Below are 23,250 nucleotides of genomic sequence, written 5' to 3' on the forward strand. Positions count from 1 at the left end.
AAAGACCCCTCGGTCGTAGGAAACGAGGGGGACGGAGTGTATTGTCGAGGGGGACGGAGTGTATTGTCAGCGCGCGAGTACAATGTGTGTGTGTTTTTGTGTATTTCGTGTGTTTTTGCAGCGTGGCTAAGAATTGTCCCAAGTTGATCCTCGGGAGAAGTCGTCACAGTAGTTAGCATGACGGCTTTTCCCCGCGATGCCAGATGATGCCTTTTTTTTTTTTACGTTCCACCACCATGGTACATGCAGGACATTATGTTGTCATGGTGGCGTCTGTCTGTCTGTCTGACAGTCTCCCTGTCTGTCTGTCTGTCTGTCTGTCTGTCTGTCTGTCTGTCTGCCTCTCTGTCTGTCTCCCTGTCTGTCTGTCTGTCTGTCTGTCTCTCTGTCTGTCTGTCTGTCTCTCTGTCTGTCCGTCTGTCTCTCTGTCTGTCTCCCTGTCTGTCTCTCTGTCTCCCTGTCTGTCTGTCTGCCTGCCTGTCTGTCTGTCTGCCTGTCTGTCTGCCTGTCTGTCTGTCTGTCTGCCTGTCTGTCTGTCTGCCTGTCTGTCTGTCTGTCTGTCTGTCTGTCTGTCTGTAGACACTGATGTGAACGCAGTAACTCAAGAACATGATAGAAACTTCCTCCTTACACCACAGTTTCCCCCTATAAAGTCGATGATCTGACTAGATTTTGGGGTACCTTGCTGCATAAATTTGAAAATGATTTTCTTGACACTACTACTCCTTAATGCTTTAAGATACTGAGTTAATATTAACACTAATCCAATCATTGGGGCTGCACAATTAAGCACAAAAAATCAAAAATCACAATATGAACTACTTCAATTCCCAAATCGCATGAGGCTGCAATTGTTCTTTCCATTGTATTCAAACAGAGCAAATCTTCTCAGTTTTGCATTAAAATATTTCTTGTGAAAAATCTGAAATATTGAAAAATCTTTGTCTTTATGCTGTATTGCAGTTTATACCACAATTGTAATATTTATCAAAATTAACCCACAAGTATGTTGACATAGCAATATTTGCTAATGAATCGGCGAATTAGCTTAATGAGTGACCTCATTAGCATAACTGGTTATGTGTAATATATCATGGTGATTATGGCGGGACATTAGGCAGCTCGAGTGCCTCCTGATTAGCGCTGCAGCGGGTTGTTTACATCAGCTGGAGCCAATCAGGGTAATCGGGTGAAAAGCGACGAGGCGTGTTGCTAATGAGATCCGATAGGAAGAACGTGTTAGTTTATAAAGTATGAAATACAATTAGACGTGCTGCCTCATGACTGCTAGAGAGAGAGAGAGAGAGAGAGAGATATGCAGACTGATACGCAGCCTAACAGCCTCTCCATCTTTATTTTTCCATAGAGACAAATGACGTGCTTCAGTTTTCTGCAGAGCTCAGTCCAGCTGTTGTGTCTTCCAGTAAAGAGCACATTACCTGGTCATGCTGTTTCGTCACTGTTTAGGGGCGATAAGTGTTGTAGTGTTTGCTCTGAGGCGTCTGGCACTGTGGTCCATGTCTCAGTCTGGGCCATGTGGCTCAGGGCATCAGCGGACAAAAAAATAATATTTTCAGTTGGGCCCAACCAAAATACCAGCATGGAAGTGTTTTCATTGTCACCGTACTAAAATGTTGACTAACCCTGTTGACCCATAGCAGCTCAGGTATCAGGGTTTCAATTCCAGTACAAACACCAAAATACTCCAAACGGCATAAATAAATCAACAAGTGTGATAGGAGTGTGTGTGTGTGTGTGTGTGTGTGTGTGTGTGTGTGTGTGTGTGTGTGTGTGTGTGTGTGTGTGAGAAACTACACTGACTTTAAAAACTCATTTGTCTCCAGAGAGAGAATCAAATGCCAATAGTGTATTGGCATTTGATTCTCTCTCTGGAGACAAATGAGTCATTTTTAACTCATTTTTAATCACGTATCAATATTGCTTGGTATTTTGTGCGTTGTATTTCTGCTAGCATGTTGTGCATGTATATATTTGCCATCCGGTCTTTATACTATAAACCTGTAAGCTGTTCCTGTGTAGGATTGTTTTTTTTATGTCCTGATTTTGGAGCACCTTGCTGCATAAATTTGCATAAGGAACTGATTTTCTTGAAACCTTATATAATAATAAATAACTCCTTTAATGTTTTAAGATACAGAGTTTATATTAAAGCCACCCATGTGTTACGTGAAGACAAGTATGTCGACATCGAAAAATTAGCTAATTAATGCATTAATTCGCTTAATTAATGACCTCACTAACATAACTGCTTATGTGTAATATATCATGGTGATTATGGCGAGACATAAGGGAGCTTGAGTGCCTCTTGTTTTTAAATCTGTTCTTGTGATTTGTTGTGATATATGCTGTTTATTGCTTGTTACCTGTATGTAGAAGCCTATTGGCCCATCAGTAATTAACCCCGCCTTCCAGGTACGAGTATTTTCTATTTCTGTGAGAGCGTATTGGGATTTTGTGTCGGATGAAGGCGTATTAGCCGAAACACATTGGATTTCTAACTGTTCCAAAATGGACTAGTCAGTGAATATAGGCTTTTTGATATTTCTCCACAGAGAAGAGTTTCCTTGCTACCTTTCTTGTGTTGCATCTTGTGAAGAAACAAAAGTTGTTCCTCTCTCCTGATCTCTGCTCCTGTTTATGAGCTTCCTGGTGAGAGCGCTGGCTCAGGGCCTGAACTGGATCACACATTTCTCACTGCTGGCAGGGCGAGTCTGTATTAAACACTCCAGCAGTTGGAAAAGGTACGTTAGGTACAGAGTTTGGGGTGTTAACTGGGATCTGGGAGTGGGAGTGAGAACGATGCCAAGGCTGAGATCAGATCAGATGGTTTTGTCTGTTGCTAAGGACTTTGGGATACACACTACCAGCCACAAGTCTGGACCCACCTGACTGAATGTTCTTTGTTTTTCATTCTCTTAAAGCCATTCTGATCTAAAGGCTTCTGCTTAAATGCTTGAAATGAGTTTCTTAGACAAATATAAATAGTGAAGTTGATCCTCTGTATGAATTTCTTTCCAAAGCCTTTTGCCTTTCCATCAAGGCAAAGGGCGGCTACTTTAAAGAATCTAAAATATAAGATAGTTTTGATTTGTTTAGCACTTTTTTTGGTCGCTGCATAATTCCATGTGTGTTATTTCATAGTTTTGATGTCTTTACTATTATTCTAAAATGTGGAAAATAGTAAAAATAAAGAGACAGAGATTTGGGGGTTTACCTGGGTCGGGGTGTTTGTCTGTACCTTGTCTGTTTGAATGTGTGGGTTCAACTTAGTGGTTCAGGTGAGGGTTTTGATGCTAGCAGGCCTGTACAGGAGCAGTTAGAAACTTAAAATCAGATATACAAATGCAGGGATTATCGAATTCCCTTTTTTTACTGTATGCTTGCTGAACTGCTTCGGCCCTTTCGCTCCATCCCCGAGGGAAATTGTTTGGAAAAATAAAGTTTTGCTCTCTTTTCCGCTATCAGAAGTTAGAGGGAACAGTCTGACATCTAGCTGGGTGAGAGAGAGTTTTGTTTTACAGTCTGCTAATTTGGTTCTACTGTGTAACATCCGAGGAAGAATTGTCTATGGTACTAATAAGATAAGATAGCACTTTATTGATCCCAGGATAAATGCTTTGAATGCAGGATAAATGCTTGAGGGAGGAATACAGCGGCTGTCTCTCTACATGATGGTTTATATTCACAGGGATGTTTGAGTGGCATTTTTTCTCTTTATGGAGATGCGGTATACTAAATGTGATGTAGCTGGATCTAGAAGCTCTGATTGCCAATAGAGGACAGCTTTGTGTGTTTGATATCTTATCCCTCTCAAATAAGGACATCAAATCTCCTCTGAAATAGGAAATAAATAGGTTCAAATTGCTCACTCTTCACATCGCTCCCTCATTCAGTTCTTCAGTTCAACTTGACGTCCAGCTTCCTAAACCTGCTGCGGTGCCATCACTGTGGTTTTTCTCTCTCGCTTTCGTTTCCAAGTCCTTGTCGTAGTCGGGGTCCAGGGTAAACCCGGGCCTGCCAGTCTCTCAGACGGGCAGCGGCGCGGGTTCACTTCAGGCCATCTGCACTTTTGTCAAAGCCTCAGTTTACCTGGAAGGCAGCGACTTGTGGTTTCTACCTCGGCTGCTTGGAAAGAGCCAAGTTCCTTTTTTTAGCCGGTCGAAACACTTTGTGAATTACATGCTGACTCAATTTGTCGTGACCGTTTTTTTTTTTTTTTTTTGGTGACAAATTTCATGGGTACTGCACCACTTACCTCATAACAAAAAGTTCAACGTTTATTTCCAGAGGGTGTGAATGAGGACGTTACAATCACAGAGTTCCTATAGATTTTTCATTTATTTATTCTTTTAATAGATTTAAAAAAAAATCTATTTATTTCTGATTTTCTTCTGCAACCTTTTAAATGAATGAATGAAATGAAATGTAATTCTGTATCTTGTATTCTGTATCTTTTGGTTTGTCACATGACCACATCCTCAGTTAGTAATCTATTGGTTGTTATTTCCATTGTCTCTCATTCTGTTGGTTGATTTTAGTGTGCTTATATATATATATCTATATATAGATATATATATAGGCTTTTAGATGTAGATGACGAAGGCCACGAGCCGAAACGCGTTGGTTTTACTAATAAATATTTGTTCTCAGTAAGTGTTGCTGGAATCTATTCACCCATTCCATGCATCTTGTCTTTCTCATACTCCTTTTTCATTTTCTGTGGTCATAACAAGGCTTTGTCGTGTGTTTTAAGTTGATTTAACACATAGCAGGGTGTGCAGGTGGTTAGAAAGCCTGTCCTGCAACCAGAAAGTCACAGATTGCATCCCTGCATTAGTCATGTGTTCTGCTGAAGTGTCCTTGAGCAAGACACTGAACCTCTGCCTGCTCACTTACTGTAAGCCACTCGAGATGAGTGGGTTTGTTTCATGCCTAAATGTAAAAAATCAAGCAAAATGACGCAAAGGTGTCATGATACTTATTTCTAAAGTTAATCCATTGTGATGTGGTAAATGGTTGAAATAAAACTTTGCATTTACCATCTGAGATTTAAGAGTATCTTTATGAAGTATCTATAACTAAAATATTTGTTTAAAAACTCCTCTGGAAACCTGCTGAATCCACATTAGGTAGGCAGCTCTGCTCACTCCTGCGGTCTGAATCTCAGATTGGAATTGATGACATTTCAGGAACCTCATGACTGAATTGGATTATCAGCATCTTTGGCCGCAGCATCTCAACAGCCAGCGGGCCATAATCAGAATGAAATGTCCCGGTTTTTCTAAATTTGGTTAGTGGAGTTTAGCGGCGGATTTATTCCACATTCCATGCCAACCGCATGACCAGACGATGTGTCAATATTGACAGTCTCGTGTCCTGGATAGCAGTATTTGCTTCATTTCATTTGGTGAAAAACAGTTCCAGAGCTATGGACACATTTCTCTATATTTCTGGCACATTTTGAGTTGTTTCTTACTTTTAAAGGAGAAATCCCCCCTTGGATATTCTTACACTGTTGGATATCATGCATTTGTGAGGAGTTATTTAGTGATGAAGTGTACTTTTTTAGTGAACCCACTTTCCCTCAACCTGCCTCATCTACTTCTACTTCAGTTAGTGATTTCCTACGTTTCCCAGAATGCCTTTCGACACCCCCCAGAGAACGGGGGTTCACTTTCAGTCAAAGCTGGGCGCATGGGCAAATAAGAAGCTTGAAAGTGTGATCATTCAGCTGTGGGTTATATGTGTCTCTCCTCTTCTACGATGGATTTCTCCCTGTATGATTGTTGAATGTCTCTTGGTGCAAAATGGCGGCTCTAGAAAGAAGCCCTCGCTCTTTGATTCTGAGGAACTGACACCAAAACCTGACGTTTACCGCTGATGTTTTAGATCCATGAAACATTTTCTGCTACTCCATCGTAGCTGCTGGAAATATCTAAATGAAACGTCAGATCGCCTATGTTCGGCCAGTTGTCCACAGGAATAAGAGAAATACACCACCAAACAACAAAATGAAAAATGAATGTGGAAATTTATTTTCGGAACTAGCTGTTTCAGCTCTATAGGTGAGAGAAGGAGATAGGAAAGGAAGCATGGAGGGAGAGGAGGAGGTGAGGGATCAAGAGAGTGGAAAGCAGAGGTGATGAGGAGAAGATGGAGGAGAGGGGAAGAGGAGGCAGGAGAGAATAGAGAGGAGGAGAGGGGGAGCATTAGTTTTCACATAAGCAGAATCACATTTTTTGAGCATTATTGGATTACATGTAATGTCATATAAATGCAGGAACGGTGGCTGATTAATAGTTTAAGTTGCAGATGAATTGGCCCTGACCATCGTCTGCACGTAACTCTGTCCTCTCTCGTCCATGTCTTCTTCTTCTTCTTCTTCTTCTTCCTTATATCCCTGCATGTCTCCAACTGCTTGCTTTCTCTTCTCCCTCCATTCCTCTTCGATCTCTTCTTCTCTAGAAAAGGACTGCATGGTCATATCAGACTCTATAATGCATTGGAGCAAGAGAGCACAAGTTAGCCAAGTGCAATAAAAACAGTCAGGTAATAATACTAATACTACTAGTAATATTAGTAGTATTATTAGTACTACTACTAATACTGCTACTACTACTGCTACTACTACTACTAGTACTGCTACTACTACTAATACTAATGCTACTACTACTAATACTACTACTACTACTAATAAGTTTATTTATATAGCACTTTTCAAAACAGTTCAAAGTGCTTCACAGGATTACAGACAGCTGAGAATAGGAATAAGAGATACAACATAAAACAAGATACATGCAATAAAGCACTGCAGCATATTTAGCATAAAACAACACAATCAACATATAGCATAACAAATGAAGCTGCACAATGAACTTATCGGGTAAAAAAATAAAACCTACAAAAAATGTAAAGACATGGGGGAGTGTAAAATCAATTATTGCAAGTAAAAGCAAGTCTAAAAAAAAGAGTTTAAAAGAGATTTGAAAGATGCCACAGAGCCTGATCACATCACAGATGATATATCAGTATGGTAATCAGCACTAAAATTAAAATTTAAAACCAGTCACCAGTGACTCATCAATGCAGAGGGGTCCTGAAAGTTGACAAAGTCCTAATTTACAAATATAATAGTTTAAAAATTCCATATAAAACTGCGATTATTAGAGGAACAGACTGTTAAGGCCGGTAACTACCCCAATATTCAGTTGACTATCAAAGAAATTACAGTAGAAATTCATCAAAATATAACTGATAACCGTGACAAATTTTATTGTATTGTCCCCCATATTTATTCATTTCCCAAAGTATTTTTTTTCTCCTGCATCGTTTGCTTCTGCCTCTTTCAAAGTCCTCTAACTGCTTGATCCAGTCAGGAGATAACAGAACAGGCCCTCCACAGTTCAGCTCTTGTCCCTCTTACTTTCTGTAATCCACTTCATCTGCTCAGCTTTGATGTGATTATCCATATGGATTGCAGATTCATATCTAGCAGCGATCAGGCGCGCACAGCCTCCTCTTTCTTCTGCGTCTTGGCTGGCAGAGCAGAAGCATCACTGGGAATTGAGTCATTTATTAGCAGAGCTGCATGCTCTTCATAGCTGCTGCTGCCTTCAGGGAGTGGGAATGTAGCACGAACTCTGTGTGTGTGTGTGTGTGTGTGTGTGTGTGTGTGTGTGTATCTGTGTTTGTATGTATGTATCTCTCTCTATCTATCTCTATCTCTATCTCTTTCTATATCTATCTATCTCTATCTCTATCTCTATCTCTCTCTCTCTTTCTGTCTCTATCTCTGTCTCTTTCTATTTATCTCTATCAATCTCTATCTCTCTATCTCTCTCTCTTTCTGTCTCTCTATCTCTATCTATCTCTGTCTATCTATCTATCTATCTATCTACCTCTCTATCTCTATCTATCTCTATCTATCTATCTATCTATCTCTCTCTCTGTCTCTCTCTGTCTGTCTCTCTCTCTCTCTCTGTCTCTCTCTCTTTCTCTCTTTCTCTCTCTCTCTCTCTCTGTCTCTCTCTGGCTCTCTCTGTCTCTCTCTCTCTCTCTCTCTATCTCTCTCTCTCCCTCTGTCTCTCTGTCTCTCTCTCTCTCTCTCTCTGTCTCTCTCTCTCTCCCTCCGTCTCTCTCTCTCTCTCTCTCTCTCTGGCTCTCTCTCTCTCTCTCTCTCTCTCTCTCTCTCTCTCTCTCTCTCTCTCTCTCTCTCTCTAAATGGACAAAAAATAAATGCGCTTGCACTTTTTTTTTGAACTTCAAAGTTTCAGCCAGCTTCCTGAGCATGGTGTTGTGTTGCTACACTGAATCCCTGCATGGCCTATAAATCAAATTGCATGTCAGAGAAAATCTTTTTTTCATTTTATTCAAACTGCCCAAATCTGAAAACTGCCATCTCCTTTTCTCTCCCCTCCCCTTAGTTTTATAAGCCTCGGTAAAACAAATCATGCACCAAAAACTATGTCCAACATATCAGTATTTCATATATCCATATCACAGTCAGTATTCAGCAGTCTGCTGTAATCAACTGTACAGGCAGCAGCAGCTTATTCAGAGATTTTAACAGCACAAAGCATTATACAAATAAAATGCAATATTCTTAAATAGACATTATTTCCCAGATTTGCTTTTATATACAGGAACACTCATCACACCAGACTGTAACTACAGAAGACTGTCTGCTCAGTTTACACTATTTCTTTACTTGACTTTCATTACATTTCCAAAACGTTAGACATCTATCTTGGGAAAAAAATCATCACCTGCAATTCACTATTATTGCGGGTGATGATTTTTTCCCCCAAAATGGATGTCTAACGTTTTGAATGTCGAACATTAATGAAAGTCAAGTAAAGAACAAAAGTAAAGTTTAAAAAAAAAGGGGTTTAGTTACTCCTTAAATATCTCTAAAATATAGATGAATCCAGTCTGTATGAGCGTCATCATTTTGTCATTTTGTTTTGGACTTGAGTTACCAGCTATCTTTTTAAAAAATCCCCTGTTTTGCTCTGATTTTGTGCTGTTGACTGTTTGTCACTTTTCTGAATGGTGGATATCTCACTCTGGCACAACACTCCTCATTTATTGAGAGCGTTCATTTAGTCATTTGGTCATGGGTGCAGTTCCGTTCATGTGTCCACCTGGAGGAGGCTGCGTCTTAATCGAGTTTGAATCTTCACGGTCAGTTTGGACAGGATGTGTGATTTGAATGTGACCGAACAGTCTGTAATCTGATTTGCTTATGGACCGTTCATGGCTGTTTATTATGCACGATTTACAGTGTGACGGGCTGTGTGTACGCTTTGAAGTTTGAGGGGAATGGAGAAAGTGTGTAAAAGTCATTGTGTGTTTCCTTTCTCTTCCAGGGTCTCATCAAAATCAGAGGGGACAAATGCTGGAGAGACCTCACCTGCATGGACTACCACTACGAGGTGTGTGTGTGTGTGTGTGTGTGTGTGTGTGTGTGTGTGTGTGTGTGTGCATGCAGGCACTGGGTTTCCCCCTGCACTGTGTGTCGTGCTGCTGAGTAATTATATCAAGCAGCTGATCTTTCTCAGTCTGTCTTGTCTGTTGCAGCTCTCTCAGCCTCTGTTGGTGGTGTCATGATACCAGAATTTTTACTTCAATACCAATACTAAGTTTCACATCTAATAATTTGATATACTACTGCGATATCACTGCAGACAGGAGAAACTATCAGGCAGTGCATCACTAAGTTCCCGCAGCTTTCCACTTTCCAGTAGTATCTAAATCAGAATCTGCATTATCTGCAACATTTATATCAGCTGTAAACCTGCAGCCTCTGTGCTGCAGAAATGTCCCAAGTTGTGAGTTTTTGTGGTGAAAAGCATCCTGGGAAGCGACTGAAGGCTGAGCCCAAATTCAGTGACAGCTAGAGGAGGTGATACGCAGCTGCAGAACGTTTCTGATGATTTTCTGTATCATTCTGTGGCTTTATGATTTTTTTCTTGAGCCCATGTTCAGTGATTTGACCCATTCTCTGTGAAAAATTCTGCAATAGAGGAACTGCAGAAACCCAGGTGGACTAATTACTACATAAATTACTGCTAAGATAGTGTTATTATGTTCTTTGCCACCATCCACGACATTTTCAAATACATTTCTATTGCTGATTGATATAACACAATAGACCCAGTTCATTAAAGCTTTTACGTTTGCTGTTCGAAACACCTGGAATCTGGTAGCTCTTTCCTGGGAAAAATCCTCTGCCTCACAGAAAGTGATGCATTTTATGTTTCCAGAATCAGCAACAGCGGTTTGTTTGGAACAAATAGAAGAAGAACTGGGTAGTTAGCATGAGCAGCGATAGCCACCATGGCCGAACAGACAAGGAAAAGAGAAACTGCAGCAACAGAAAATCCAAGCTCCGCCCCCACACTGTTTGATTGACAGGTGATCTGTGGGAAGTGCAGAGCAGAAACACCACAGCGACGAGGCTGAGCGACAAAGACGGAGACAAAGCTATCAGATTCCCAGTTTAAACAACACTTGCTGCAGTTCAGTGTCGTGTCAGTGTGTTGAGCTCCCGGCCAGCTTACAGCTCTGAAGCAGCCAGTATCGTTCTCTGAAACTCCAGTCTCCGAATTTCCCTGGGGCCTGTTTTCTTTGACAGCCTGACTGTCTAAGGCCGATCCGGCGGTAAACATTCTGCCTTGGCGTTGTCTCCCGCCTGATGACAAGACGGCAACGAAATCGCATCAGGCCGACCGCAGCGTGGCGACACATTACAGTAACCGCTGTCGTGGGTTTCAATAAATCAGCCCCTTACACAGAGCGTGCGGTTGAACAAATCCCCTGTTTGTTTTTCCCCGCGGGACTCTCGACCGCCCCGGCCCGCACCGCTCTGTCTTTTACCGAGCCGCGGAGCCGGGAGGGAGGGAGGCCATCTTCTGTAATTAACACTGACAGGAATACACTGGCTCCTACGGGACTGGATCACACACACACACACACACAGGCTAAAATATGACGGGACTGACTGATAAACTGGCTCCTACAGGACTGGATGGCTGGTGCGGTCGGGGATTATTATGCGCCCATGTGTGACTAAAGCAAGTGAATTAGGAGTGATACACCTCACGCATGTACTTAAGCAGTTAAAGTGCTGTAATATAAATATAACGTGTGTTAGATTAGTCATTTTATTGGCTTTGAAAAAACGGAATAGAGGGCATCAGGAGTGTGTGAGCTGGAACTGGCCGTCCTCTGGTCCCGTTTCCTGCCTGTCCGGGTAATTTGGGAAACATTTTCATTAAATTTGCTGCAATCTAATTTATGTACACATACTTCTCTCCCAGGTGTGCAGCAGTTACACCACAGCTGAAAAGAGAGAGCTATAGGCCGTAAATAGCGTTGGTACAGGAGGATAAATTCTACTAGCCGCTGTAGAAATCCCCCTTAATAATGCATTTATCCTGCACTTACAAAACCTGCAGATAATATTCTCTTGAACATTATACAGTAGAACCGGAAGAGAATATTGTAAAACATAACTCTAATGTCTCTTAACTAATTACCAGACTAGGGTTTGACTGTAAAAGGCCAATATGACACCGGTATTTTCAGACTGAAGTTGCCCAAAGACAATATTTTGTGCCGATATTCAATATCTTTAAATTTAGAAATATATTATAGAAATATATTAATTTGTCTTTGTGATAAATTAATTATCCCTATGTGGAAGAAGGGTTCGTCTGATATGGGTTTTTGAGGGCCAATACTGATACCAGTATTTTGTATGGAAGCTGATTTGTACCAAAAAATAATCCAAAAATTACAAGTATTTAGTGTTTTCCCCCAGAATTTAATTCTTCTCAGGGTGGAAAAGCCTCTGAAGCAGCATTCAGAGCATCATGGGACACTAAAACTCTCCACTGAAGCCAGACTGATTAAATTATTTTAGTGTCAGCAGCTCTTTAGGGCAGAGAGACCAAACACACCTATTCAGTAATAGGGAAACTCTGGATACATTTCTGCCTTTTTAAATGAATTAATTTACAAAAAGCATGATTGAACAATTAAATGAATAAAAAGCACGTGCAAAGAAAATAGATAGCAGGTTTTGCAGACTGTTTTTCTGCAGCTGTGGTCAGGGAAGAAACTCCATCATATTGACAGTGGACAACATTGACTGTCTGATATCTGATATTTAATAAAAGTCCAATATTGACCTGATGTATCGGTGTAACCACATATACCAGACCATCGCTTCTGTCTGAAAAGAAACAAAAAGCAGATTTTTCCTAAACAATTCCTCTTGGAAATGAAGCAGAAGTGCAGCAGCAGTTCAGCAGAAAGTGGAACTTCTACTGGCTTCTACTGCACTCACTGCCTGGGCTTTAATAACACATTCAAATGTCAGTTCTATATTTTCACAATGCAGATTGGCATGGTGTGGCCTCCAATTTACTGTACTCTGATTTATATACTGCTGTGTCTCGTGAAGGCCTTACTTATGCTTGTGTGTGTGTGTGTGCGCGTGTGTGTGTGTTTATGAGTGCTTAGAGTTTGAGTCAATGCTCTTTTCATGTGGTCCTTCATTGTGTCCTTGTACTTTTCTGTTCTATTTTGGATCCTTTTGTATACGTCAAGTTCTCTACATATGGTGTGTGTGTGTGTGCGTTTATGTTTGGTGTGTGTGTGTGTGTGTGGGGGGGGGGTTGTAGGCTACTGCTCCTACCGACTTCCTCCCATCATTCTCACTTCCACTTACTCCTACGCTCTAAAAACAGCTTTCAGTAACCTTTAGGGAATCTTCAGTGTGACCGCAAGGGGAACCGCGTGAGGTTCCTTGAAGAACCCCGTCATGAAGAGTTCATGAACCCTGACAGTAAATCCACAGACCTCTTAACATATGTGGGTTTCTTCAAGGAATCCTATAAAGTGCTTATTGGATCTTAGAAGAGAGTCTGAAGTCGTCTTTACGCTGCCGACCAGGATAAAAATGCTGTGAAATAGAATAGAATAGAATTAATGGTCAGTTTCAACAAGCGTTCTTTACCCAGCATGGTCATATTTGTTTATCTCGTGGATGATCGTTTTGCGATATCGTTTTAAAACGAGGTCACTTTTATGTTCGGTGGATTCAAGACGTTTCAAGACGTTAATGTTTCTAGTTTTGCCAGAGCTCAACTGCTTGAATCGAAACCAGAAGCTGCTGAATTGTTTAGAAAACTAGCTGCAAGATCGAGAAGAAATCCGCAAACAACGATTTCATCAAGAAAGGGCGAGGAGGTCGAGGCAACATATGAGTGATGCTTTGGTGATGGAGGCTTGTTGTGGCGCGAGATGGTTACCATAGTTACACAGTATTTCTTCGGCTTTACTTTCCACAGAACAAACACCGGGGTCAGGTCTGGCTTTCCTCCTGCTCCGCTCCCAGGCCGTGAGCTGGGTCAGATCCGGGGTATTTTAGCGAATATCGGCGAATATCACCCAAGCCTAATACTGATGTGTCCTAACTGCACAATATCAAGTGTTGAGGTGACAGTGACTTCTAGATGAACTCCTTACAGCACTCTAAGGGGAATTTTGTATGAAGGCACTTTTTAATTCCTACACTGAAAGGTATTTTATGCCGTTTTAAAATGGGATTATACGGAGTATGTTATGGGAGAGCGTGTCGTCACCTGAGCGGTCGTATATATTACAGTACGGAGCTTATTCCATGCCGGGTCTGTTTCCCCGACCTGCTCCAACCTCAGCTCTGTCAGCGGCCTAAGGGCACACACACACACACGCCACTGGCGCCAGGTGAGGCCTTATTAACCCCCTCCGACACACTGCTCTCTTTTAAAAACTAGAGACCCCCCCCCCCCCTCTCCCCCCGTCCCAGGTCCGACCGGCTGGAAAGGCCTGTGGGAGTGTTTCGGCCTGGTCAGTGTTTTGTTTGCGTTGGTTTGTTTGTTGTATTGCTGCTAGCTAGCTAGCCAGCTAGGTGGGGTTGTTTGGTCGTCTGTGGTTGCAGGCGCGTTGCCACTGGATTTCCAGGGGGTTGAGGGTGTTTTGGTAAGCTACAGGTACGACTATCCCAATTTCTTTTTTTTGTTTTTTCCATTCCATAAATACAATAAGAGCATAGAAGAGAGTGCAGCTGTCCGGTTTTCTTTTTTCACCCCCAATTTCACGGCTATTTTTATTTCTCAGCATCTCACCTCACACTGTTTTCATGTTCAGCTCTTCAACATCGTTCTCATGCAGCCACCACACACACACACACACACACACACACACACACACACTTACTCATACATGCACAAACACTGTACAGCACTGTATGAGTCCTGTTAGTGTGTTTTTTTTTGCCGTGTAGGTGGGGTTGCCTTCATTTAAATAAGGTCCCATCTTTATTTAGACATGGAAATGTTTCCCCCAAGGTGCGGCACCAGAAGCTGCTCCCCACCCCAGTCTGAGACAAGAGTTTTGTGCCAAAGCAAAGTGGCAAAAACTGGCAGCTCCAGCTGTCTATGTTTGGTACAAGTATCGGTACAGAGCGGGCAGTGCAGAATGTGGAACTAACATTTTTTTTAAATATCTTTTTTCCATGTGTAAAAAGTATTTAGGCAAAGTTTTGTGCTGAGATGCTCAGGAGACGAGACTGGGTTTATCTTTGGAACTTGCCAGAGATTTGAAAAATAACAAACCAGACAGACTATTAATATTAGATTAGTTGGTCGATGCATTGATTGGTAGAAACCTCATTTATATCCACAGAAAGTAAGTGAACAAGTGAACGTATGATTTGTGCTTGTGCTTTGTTCTGTGCATTTTCTCTCTAACCTTTAACTGGCAAAGGCAGGTCAGCTGATGGGGCATCCACAGGCAAATAGTAGTAGATAGATAGTAAATTATCTAGATTTAAGGCCTTTATTAAAATATTAAAAAGCTCTTATTTTTTTCACCATGCAATAACAGGGTTGGTAATTTTTTTTGCATGGTTTCCGTTTTACTGAACAAAACTGGACTTACCATCCTTCAACAACTAGTTTCCCAGTGTCTTTCTCCTCTTACTGCTCATTTGTAGTTTCAAAACCTTCTTTGGCTCTGTTCAGTTGGAAGTGGAAGGTAGTGTTAAAAAAAGTCTTAAATTTGGATTTCTGAAACCTGCAGATACCTTCTTTGTGTCTTTGCGTAAGTAAAATAGATGTAATAACTAGTTATAGCAACAGTAATATATTAGAATTAGTTGTAATTACTGAGTAATATACTAGTAAAAAAAAGCTGCTTTTTACTGGCTAGGCCTGTTCTGGGGTATCTGTTGTTTTCTGTTGTTGTTTGTGTAGAGTTACTATGGAGTGCATTTGTTTACCTATACATAGTCAGTATAGGTATGTCTTTTCTAAAATATATAATGCATTATTATATGTATTCTACATTATAAGCAAATGAAAACCACCGGTGTCATCACTTTCTGTAATTAATAGCTTGTAATTTAAAGGGATACCTCATTCTCTCTCTCTCTCTCTCTGTTTCTCTCTCTCTCTCTCTCTCTGTCTCTCTCTCTCTCTCTCTGTCTGTCTCTCTCTCTCTCTGTCTCTCTCTCTCTCTCTCTCTCTCGTCTCTCTGTCTCTCCCTCTGTCTGTCTCTCTCTCTCTCTGTCTCTCTGTCTCTCTCTCTCTCTCTGTCTCTCTGTCTCTCTCTCTGTCTGTCTCTCTCTCTCTCTCTCTCTCTGTCTCTCTCTCCGTCTTCTGTCTCTCTCTCTCTGTCTCTCTCTCTCTCTCTCTGTCTCTCTCTCTCTGTCTCTCTCTCTCTCTCTATCTCTCTCTCTCTCTCTCTCTCTCTCTCTCTCTCTCTCTCTCTCTCTCTCTCTCTCCAGACCCAGCCGGTGCCCAACCCCATGTCCTACTACATGCATCGCTCCCCATGGTGGTTCCACCGCTTCGAGACGCTGTCCAACCACTTCATCGAGCTCGTCGTCCGCTCTTCACCTTCCTGGGCCGGAGGATGTGCATCGTCAGCGAGCCATCCAGATCTTATTCCAGGTAACACACACACACACACACACACAGAGGACATCCACCAACACACAGGATCTGATTCTACATATCCAGATTTGAATACAGATTTGTACGCTTCCTCTAAGGTAAATGGTTTGATTTGGTGTAGCTGGTAAATCTGCTTTCTCATTGCAATTTGTAATCCTCTGTTGACACAGTGCCACCAAGTGGATGGGATGCTCCTGGTTTTTGGAGGCTGGATATCTTGGTTTTAGGAATGGTTTGGACCAATCACAGCATTCTTAGTAGCTTTGATTCATTTCATGTAGGACTAGAGCAATACATTTTGAGGTTATTGATCTTAAGATGACATAACTTCAGATGTAACTGTAAGTTTGCCGCTTACGTAATCACTCAAAGACTGAATTGTTTCTACTGTTTATCTCTGTAATGTTTCATAATACAAGTAAACCATTTGGAAGGAGGGAAGCAAGGAGTTTCACACTGACCATGTTTACATGTACACAGAAAATTACTCTGATTATGTCAATTATGCTCTTAGTCAGTGTAAAGTGTAATCACAGTAACATATGTGGAGTACTCTGATTTTACTCTCATCACTGGAGAGCAGTCAGAACATGAATACACCTTGTAGCAACTGGTAATGTAATAACTTATAATAACAAAATGTCAAAATGTAATAAAATGTCCCTGTAACGGGTTGAAAAAGGATTAAAACTACTCTAAAATTACTCTTTCAACCCATTTAGAGAGACATTTACTTCATAAGGGATGCAACATATTTTTAACTGATGATATAATAATAATGTTGACTAATAAGAGTTATTACATTATTCTTATTCTAACAAGTAATAATAATCGGCAGTTATTAATGTGATATTATGACATTATCCAGCAGTTTATGGTTTTATTACATTTTCAACCGATTTAGAGGGACATTTTGACAAGTTATTGCATTATCCGTATGTTATTTCATTATCAGTACAGTAGGTATTAGTTGCATTATTGTGAGTATATAAACATAACCAGCCCAGGTGTTTTTATGGACTCTCTTTATTCCAGCATGTTGCCAAAATCTCTAAGAGCTGCAGCTATACAGGACACTACACTTTACTTACTTACTTTACTGACTTTATTACAGTACACTGATGGAGTAAATGGCTCTTTTTGTGATACAGGTTTACTTTGGTTCAGGTTTCCTCTCTTGTACCACCCCCCCTCTGTCTGTTGTGCTCCAGGTGACTCTGATAGTGAGCGGGAACCTTAGTTTCCTCAACTGGCTGACCATTGTTCCCAGTCTGGCCTGTTTCGACGACGCGTCTCTGGGCTTCCTGTTTCGCTCGGGGGGCGGGGCTAAGAAGACGGTGCTGGACATACAGGCTGAGGACGCGGCCGGACGCACACCTACACCCACCAAAGGTACACACACACACACACACACACATACACACACGCTGTAGCCATCAATCGGTATCATCTTTTAAGTCACTTATTAAAACCTACTGTTATGTAAAGGCCCTCTCTTGGTGTTTATTTTAACTTATTTATTTCCTTTTATTATTAATTGTATTCCATTTGATTGTAATCCTTATTTAAGTTGGTGTTCTTTTCAATTTTTATGTCCTTTTTCTCATATGATGTTTTATTGACCTTTTAAATTCTGTTTTTCTTGTTGTAAAGCACTTTGAAACTCTGTTTTGTGCCATATAAATAAAGTTTTTTATTATTATTTTTATTTTATTATTATCTTATCATTTGAGACTGGTGATGCATGTTACTATAGTGTTGAAAGCTGTGTTAGTCGATCCTAGATAAAGAGTTCTATTCCAAAATGTTATATATCTTATTTTTGGGAAAAATGTAATACTTAATGTTCATCATTCAGTAACTGTAAAATGTAGAGAATCCTATTTCTTTTTTCTTCTGTGCTGTCATTCATTTTGTCAGTCAGTGTCACTTCTTTCAAATGGTGGATATCTCATTATGGAATTAAACTTCTCGCATGTGAAATGTGGCCAGAGACTCCACATACTGGACGTAACACAAATGGATCATTGGTATTACTTACAGCAGAGGATATAACTGGCTGAAGTGGGCAGTCGGTCTCGTCATATTGGAGAGGGAATTATGGGAAGAAGAGGGATTAGCACTTGGACAGCTGAAATAGCTGGGAAAAGAAAAACACAACGGCAGGTGGAGACTGAGTATGCGAGAAAATATGCCGTTCTGAGACGCAGATTGAAATTTAATGTGATGCAGCGTACAGTTTTACAATAAAAACTACGGTTCAAATGCGGTAAAAGCGAGAGAGGCCCCTTTCTAATTGGTCTCATTGGACGCATTAGTGGCCTCGGTTTAATGTTGGATGTCGAATATGAAAAAAACCCTTCTACCTGGAATATGAGAGTGTTTTAGTCGTTGTGACAGACCCAGAAATTCAGTTTTTAAAGTGAAACAGCAGGTTCAGGTGGATTATGACTGATGCTTTTACCATGCGGCGAAGCAGACTAGACTCAGGTAGGAAGGAACCCGGAGTGGTCGAGTCCAACATTTGTCAGTACCAGCCGTCCCATGATCCAACAGGCTGAACCTTTTCCGCTGAGGGTGTGTTAATGAGACACACACATGCACACACACACAGAATAACACTCTTTATAGCACAGAATCTGTCGACACATCGCATAGAAAACAAACAAAAAAAACACAACAAACTGTATCCAAACTCCCCACCAGGCTCAGAAATGTACGGAGGCTCGGGGCAAAAATAGCCTTGAAAGTTCACGAAATGTCTGTGAAATTAAAAATGATGGGGCAAAAAAATATTATGAGTATATATTTTTTATTGAGCTGTCAAATTTTTGACTACCGCCCCCCCCCTCCCCCCCCCACCACCAGCCGATGACCGGGGGATTCTTTCCAGTGCATTGTGGGTGAGAAAAACTTAGCAGTTTTTTGATCAGAAAACAAGCCTGAAGCAGTGGAAAATGTTGGCAGCACACAGCCAGCAGGAGAAGAAAATACAGACTCCACACAAAACCACCAACGGCATCAACAGAAAATAAAACAACCAATATGGTAAAAACTCAACAATGGAGGGTGAAGATGGACCGGTTGGGGACACAGAGAGGGGAAAAGCTCTTCTGGAAGGCCTGCCAACAGTTTCCAGCAGTGGGAAAGAAGTTAAAACAAATCTTAGTGGAACAAATTGAGTCGTTATTTGCCAATATGCAAAGTGTTTTATTTCATAGTTCTGTAAAACTGCCTGTGAAAAGGAACAAAATGCCTCTAAAAATCTGATCAAGGGGATAATAAATGCCTGCTGGAAAAAAGTAAATGTTTTACTCAAAAACTCGAAAATCAAGACATTCTGAGTGAAGATGCTGTTTTCCATTTCTGTTTCTCCTTGTATTTCATTCTGTCTTGTGTGTGTGTGTGTGTGTGTGTGTTTCAGGTATGCTGATGCGTCGGGTGGTGAACATCTCTCTGGGCGTTCTGATTGGCTACCTGAGCGTTCCCGTGGTGATGAACCTGTTCAGTTCCAGACAGGTGATGAACACCTCCTTCGACCCGCTGCGCATCGTCAACACCTACGGGGCCTTCGGCAGGTACGGTCAGGGGTCAGGGGGTCAGGGGTCAGGGGTCATGAGGTCAGGGTTCAGGGAGATCAGGGGTCATGAGGTCAAGGGTCATGGGGTCAGGGAGGCAGGGTATCCACAGATCCTTAAAAAGTCTGAAAAAGTCTCAACTAGTATAAACTATAAATCTAAATTTAAGTTCTTAAGACATTTTAAAATGTATGAAGTACAGCTATTTAGTTATTTTTTCACCATGAAATGACAGGTGTCTTTGTACTGCATGTCCACTCTTAATTGAGTGATTAATACAGAAAAGGGTTAGTTGTACAAATGCATCGTATCTGCTTTAATAAACACAATTCGACTTCATGTTCCTTAACAATTAATTTCCTGGTGTCCTTTTTCCTGTACTGTCCATTCATATGTTCAACTTTCACTAGCTATGTTTAATCACAAATGGGCCAGTTTTGCCAGCTTTTTTTTCTTTCTTTTGGTTTTCAAATTGGTCTTAAATTCAATTCCAGGTAGCATTAAAAAGGTCTTAAATATTCTTAAATTTGGCTTTCTGAAACCTGCAGATACCCTGGGGTAGAGGTGTGTGTTTGTAGCCAAGTGTAAAACAACAAATTTGCATAGGACAAGGAAATATTGCAGTAGTGGCCAGACCCAACACAGGCAAATGTAATGCTAGAAAAAAATGAGAATAAGTGAGTTAATCAGCCTGGTAACTTTTAAAATTCATCTGTAATTAATAGCTATGATCCTACTTGGTGTTTGATGCTTCATTGTCTCAGCTGCTGCAAATGCTGCTGTCTTTACTGATTACACATTTCAGACTTTGCATGAAGATCTGTGTTAATTATATCTTTTACTCTCAGGTACATCTATCTTCAGACGTGCATTTACACACTCCTCTTCTACTGTCTTCCCTTCCGCTCTCTCTTTCTAGCAGCTCTAAGAGTCTTATAAACTTGAGCTTGATTCCAGATTTTACAGGCTCCATCTCCGTTTCCCTCTTGCTTTATCTCTCTATATATCCATTTTTACCGTTTCCTCCCCCCAGCATCACCAAGGACCGCAGCGAGGTGATTTTCCAGGGCACTCTGAGTCAGGATCCCAAGGACCCGGAGGCGGTTTGGGAGGAGTACCAGTTCCTGTGTAAGCCGGGGGACGTCCACCGGCGGCCGTGCCTCATATCGCCCTACCACTACCGGCTGGACTGGCTCATGTGGTTCGCTGCCTTCCAGGTCAGACGCTGCATGGTCTGAAACACAGTCCCAGTGTAGAAACATATTAACTTGTCTTTGTGATGAATGAATTATCCCTGTGTGGAAGAAGGGTTCGTCTGATAGGGGTTTTTTCAGCGCCAGTACTGATAACGCTATTATGTATGGAAGCTGATTTGTGCCAAAAAATTCCACAAATTGCAAGTATTCAGTGTTTCCCTCCAGAATTTTCTTCTTGTCAGGGTGGAAAAGCCTCTGAAACAGCATTTAGAGCATCATGGGACACTAAAACTCCCCAAGAAACCAAGGAGGATGATGATGATGATGATAATGATGATGATGATGATGATAATAACAATAATAATAATAACAGTATTTATACATTACTTTTCTTAACAAAGTGCTGAACAGTAATAAGGTTAAAACAATGACATAAAATTTAAACTTGAAAAAATAACAAGACTAAACAATAAAAGCCAACAGAGGAGAATAAAACAACAACAACAACGCATACTTGAATCAAAATGTTGTATGATCAATTCAGGTTGAGGGCTTCCCATTGACAACTATTGTATTATTGATCAATTCTACAATAAATATGTAATCAATCAAACTGAATCATATCCATCATATTAGAGGTGGACGACACTGAATGGCTGAAAACCGTTTTCTGATAAAAGGCTGATATCGGTCTGATAAATCAGCAAAATCATGTCAATCTAACTCTATGTAGAAGTTTCCTTGTGATGACGATCCTTGTGTGGAAGAATCCTTTCACTGTCGATAATATCAAGTGAAAAAGCCTAAAACGCACAAATAGAACTCATTAGTTGGTGTCAGAGTTCACTATAGGGTCGCAGGTAGGAATCACTTCAGTTTTAGGATCTATAGGTAAAATAAATAGATGTAGAAACACTGCTACATACTGCTTGAAATAACCACCTGCTGTGTCTGCTCACTAGGGGGCAGCAGCTTCATGTATTTACCTCTGCTCCTCTTCGTATGGTTTCTCTCTCTTTTTCTGCTTCTTTGTACCTCTCTCTCTCTCTGTCTGTATATTTCTATCCATCTTTTCCCCCTCTCCTCTCTCTCTATCTGTTTCTCCTCTTCATCTTTGTGTCTCTGTTTCTTCCTCTCATTTTCTCTCTTTCTGACAGTCTACATTTGTGTCTGTCTTTATCTCTTTTTCACACTTTCTCTCCTTTGCTGTCTCTCTGTGCCTCTTTTTGCCTCTGTTTCTGTCTCCCTCCTTTTCCGCGTGTCTTTTTCTGCCTCTCCCTCTGTATAAATTCTCTCTTTTTCCCCTTTTCTCTCTTTATCTCTTCCTCCCTCTCTCTGTCTCTCTCTGGCTTTCTGTGTTTCTCTCTCATTTTCAATATTAAGCTGAAATGGAAGACTTGGATACTTTTGTGTAAGTGTATGGGATTATGAAAGTGTATTATTTTCTTCAAAGGATGGAGAAATTACCTTTGTAGATGTAATGGATTCATTTATATTCATTATTATTATTTAGTTTGTAGTTGTCCTTTTGTCTCATTTTCTCTTTTTGGGACTCTTTATCTCTATTTCCTCTCTCTCTCTCTCTCTCTCTCTCTCTCTCTCTCTCTCTCTCTCTCTCTCCCCTCTCTCTCTCTCTCTGTACAGACCTATGAGCAGAGTGAGTGGGTGATCCACATAGCGGGTCGTCTTCTGTCCAATGACAGCTCAGTCCTCTCTCTGCTCGACCACAACCCCTTCCACAGCAGACAGAGTCCCAGGTAAACGTCCAGCGATGATCAGCGTGTCGCTCCTCCTGTCAGGCGGAGATATGATCCTTATCCTCCGTCCTGACCTCCAAACTCACATCTACCACGTCCCACTGTGACCAGTGTGTTCCTCCTCCTTTTTGCTCTAAAACGCTCCTGTCTTGAAGTTTAAAAAATCCTTTCTATCTTCCCTCTTCAGCGGTTATTTCCTGAACTGGCACTTAATTGATCATTCTAGGGTTACAGGGATATTTTGTTTCATCTATTGTCACTGTGTGTGTTTTATCGCATTAAAGACCCGCACCATGTGTAATTCCTTATACTCTAGCCCCCTCTGGTGGAGAAAACGGCAGATAACGTCTTTCTTTTGCTTTCAGAAAATTAACATTAATTAATAATTAATTAAAAATAAGTACAGATTGTACAGTCCCACAGTGCATTTGTGGCAATAATACATAGACCTAATTAGTTAGCGAGTTATTTGAGTGTGATCTCAGCTCTCTGGCTCCCTAGCTGATGAAGAAGACATGGAGGCAGAGACGATGAGATGGAGAATACAGTGATGTTAGGCGGCTTGGCTTGCTAGCTAACATTAGCGACTGATCCGTTAGCAATACGTAGCTTTTAAGGTATCAGGGTTCCCACACTGCTGGAAAACCTGGAAAAGTCACAGAATTCTAACATTTGATTTGCCAGGCCTGGG

General features: G+C 41.1%; 1 protein-coding gene across 1 annotated transcript in view; it reads left to right on the top strand.

Annotated features, from left to right (window-relative positions):
• lmf1 (lipase maturation factor 1) overlaps nt 1-23,250 on the top strand; it is a 32,889-nt gene that overhangs the window by 7,062 nt on the left and 2,577 nt on the right. The window contains 8 exon segments of the mRNA XM_078290775.1: nt 9,390-9,455; nt 15,860-15,956; nt 15,959-16,000; nt 16,003-16,025; nt 17,240-17,420; nt 19,453-19,606; nt 20,640-20,823; nt 22,447-22,559. Of these exon segments, the coding sequence (XP_078146901.1) occupies nt 9,390-9,455; nt 15,860-15,956; nt 15,959-16,000; nt 16,003-16,025; nt 17,240-17,420; nt 19,453-19,606; nt 20,640-20,823; nt 22,447-22,559 (860 nt within the window).

The sequence above is a fragment of the Centroberyx gerrardi genome, chromosome 20 (genome assembly GCF_048128805.1).
Source record: "Centroberyx gerrardi isolate f3 chromosome 20, fCenGer3.hap1.cur.20231027, whole genome shotgun sequence".
Lineage (NCBI taxonomy): Eukaryota > Metazoa > Chordata > Actinopteri > Beryciformes > Berycidae > Centroberyx > Centroberyx gerrardi.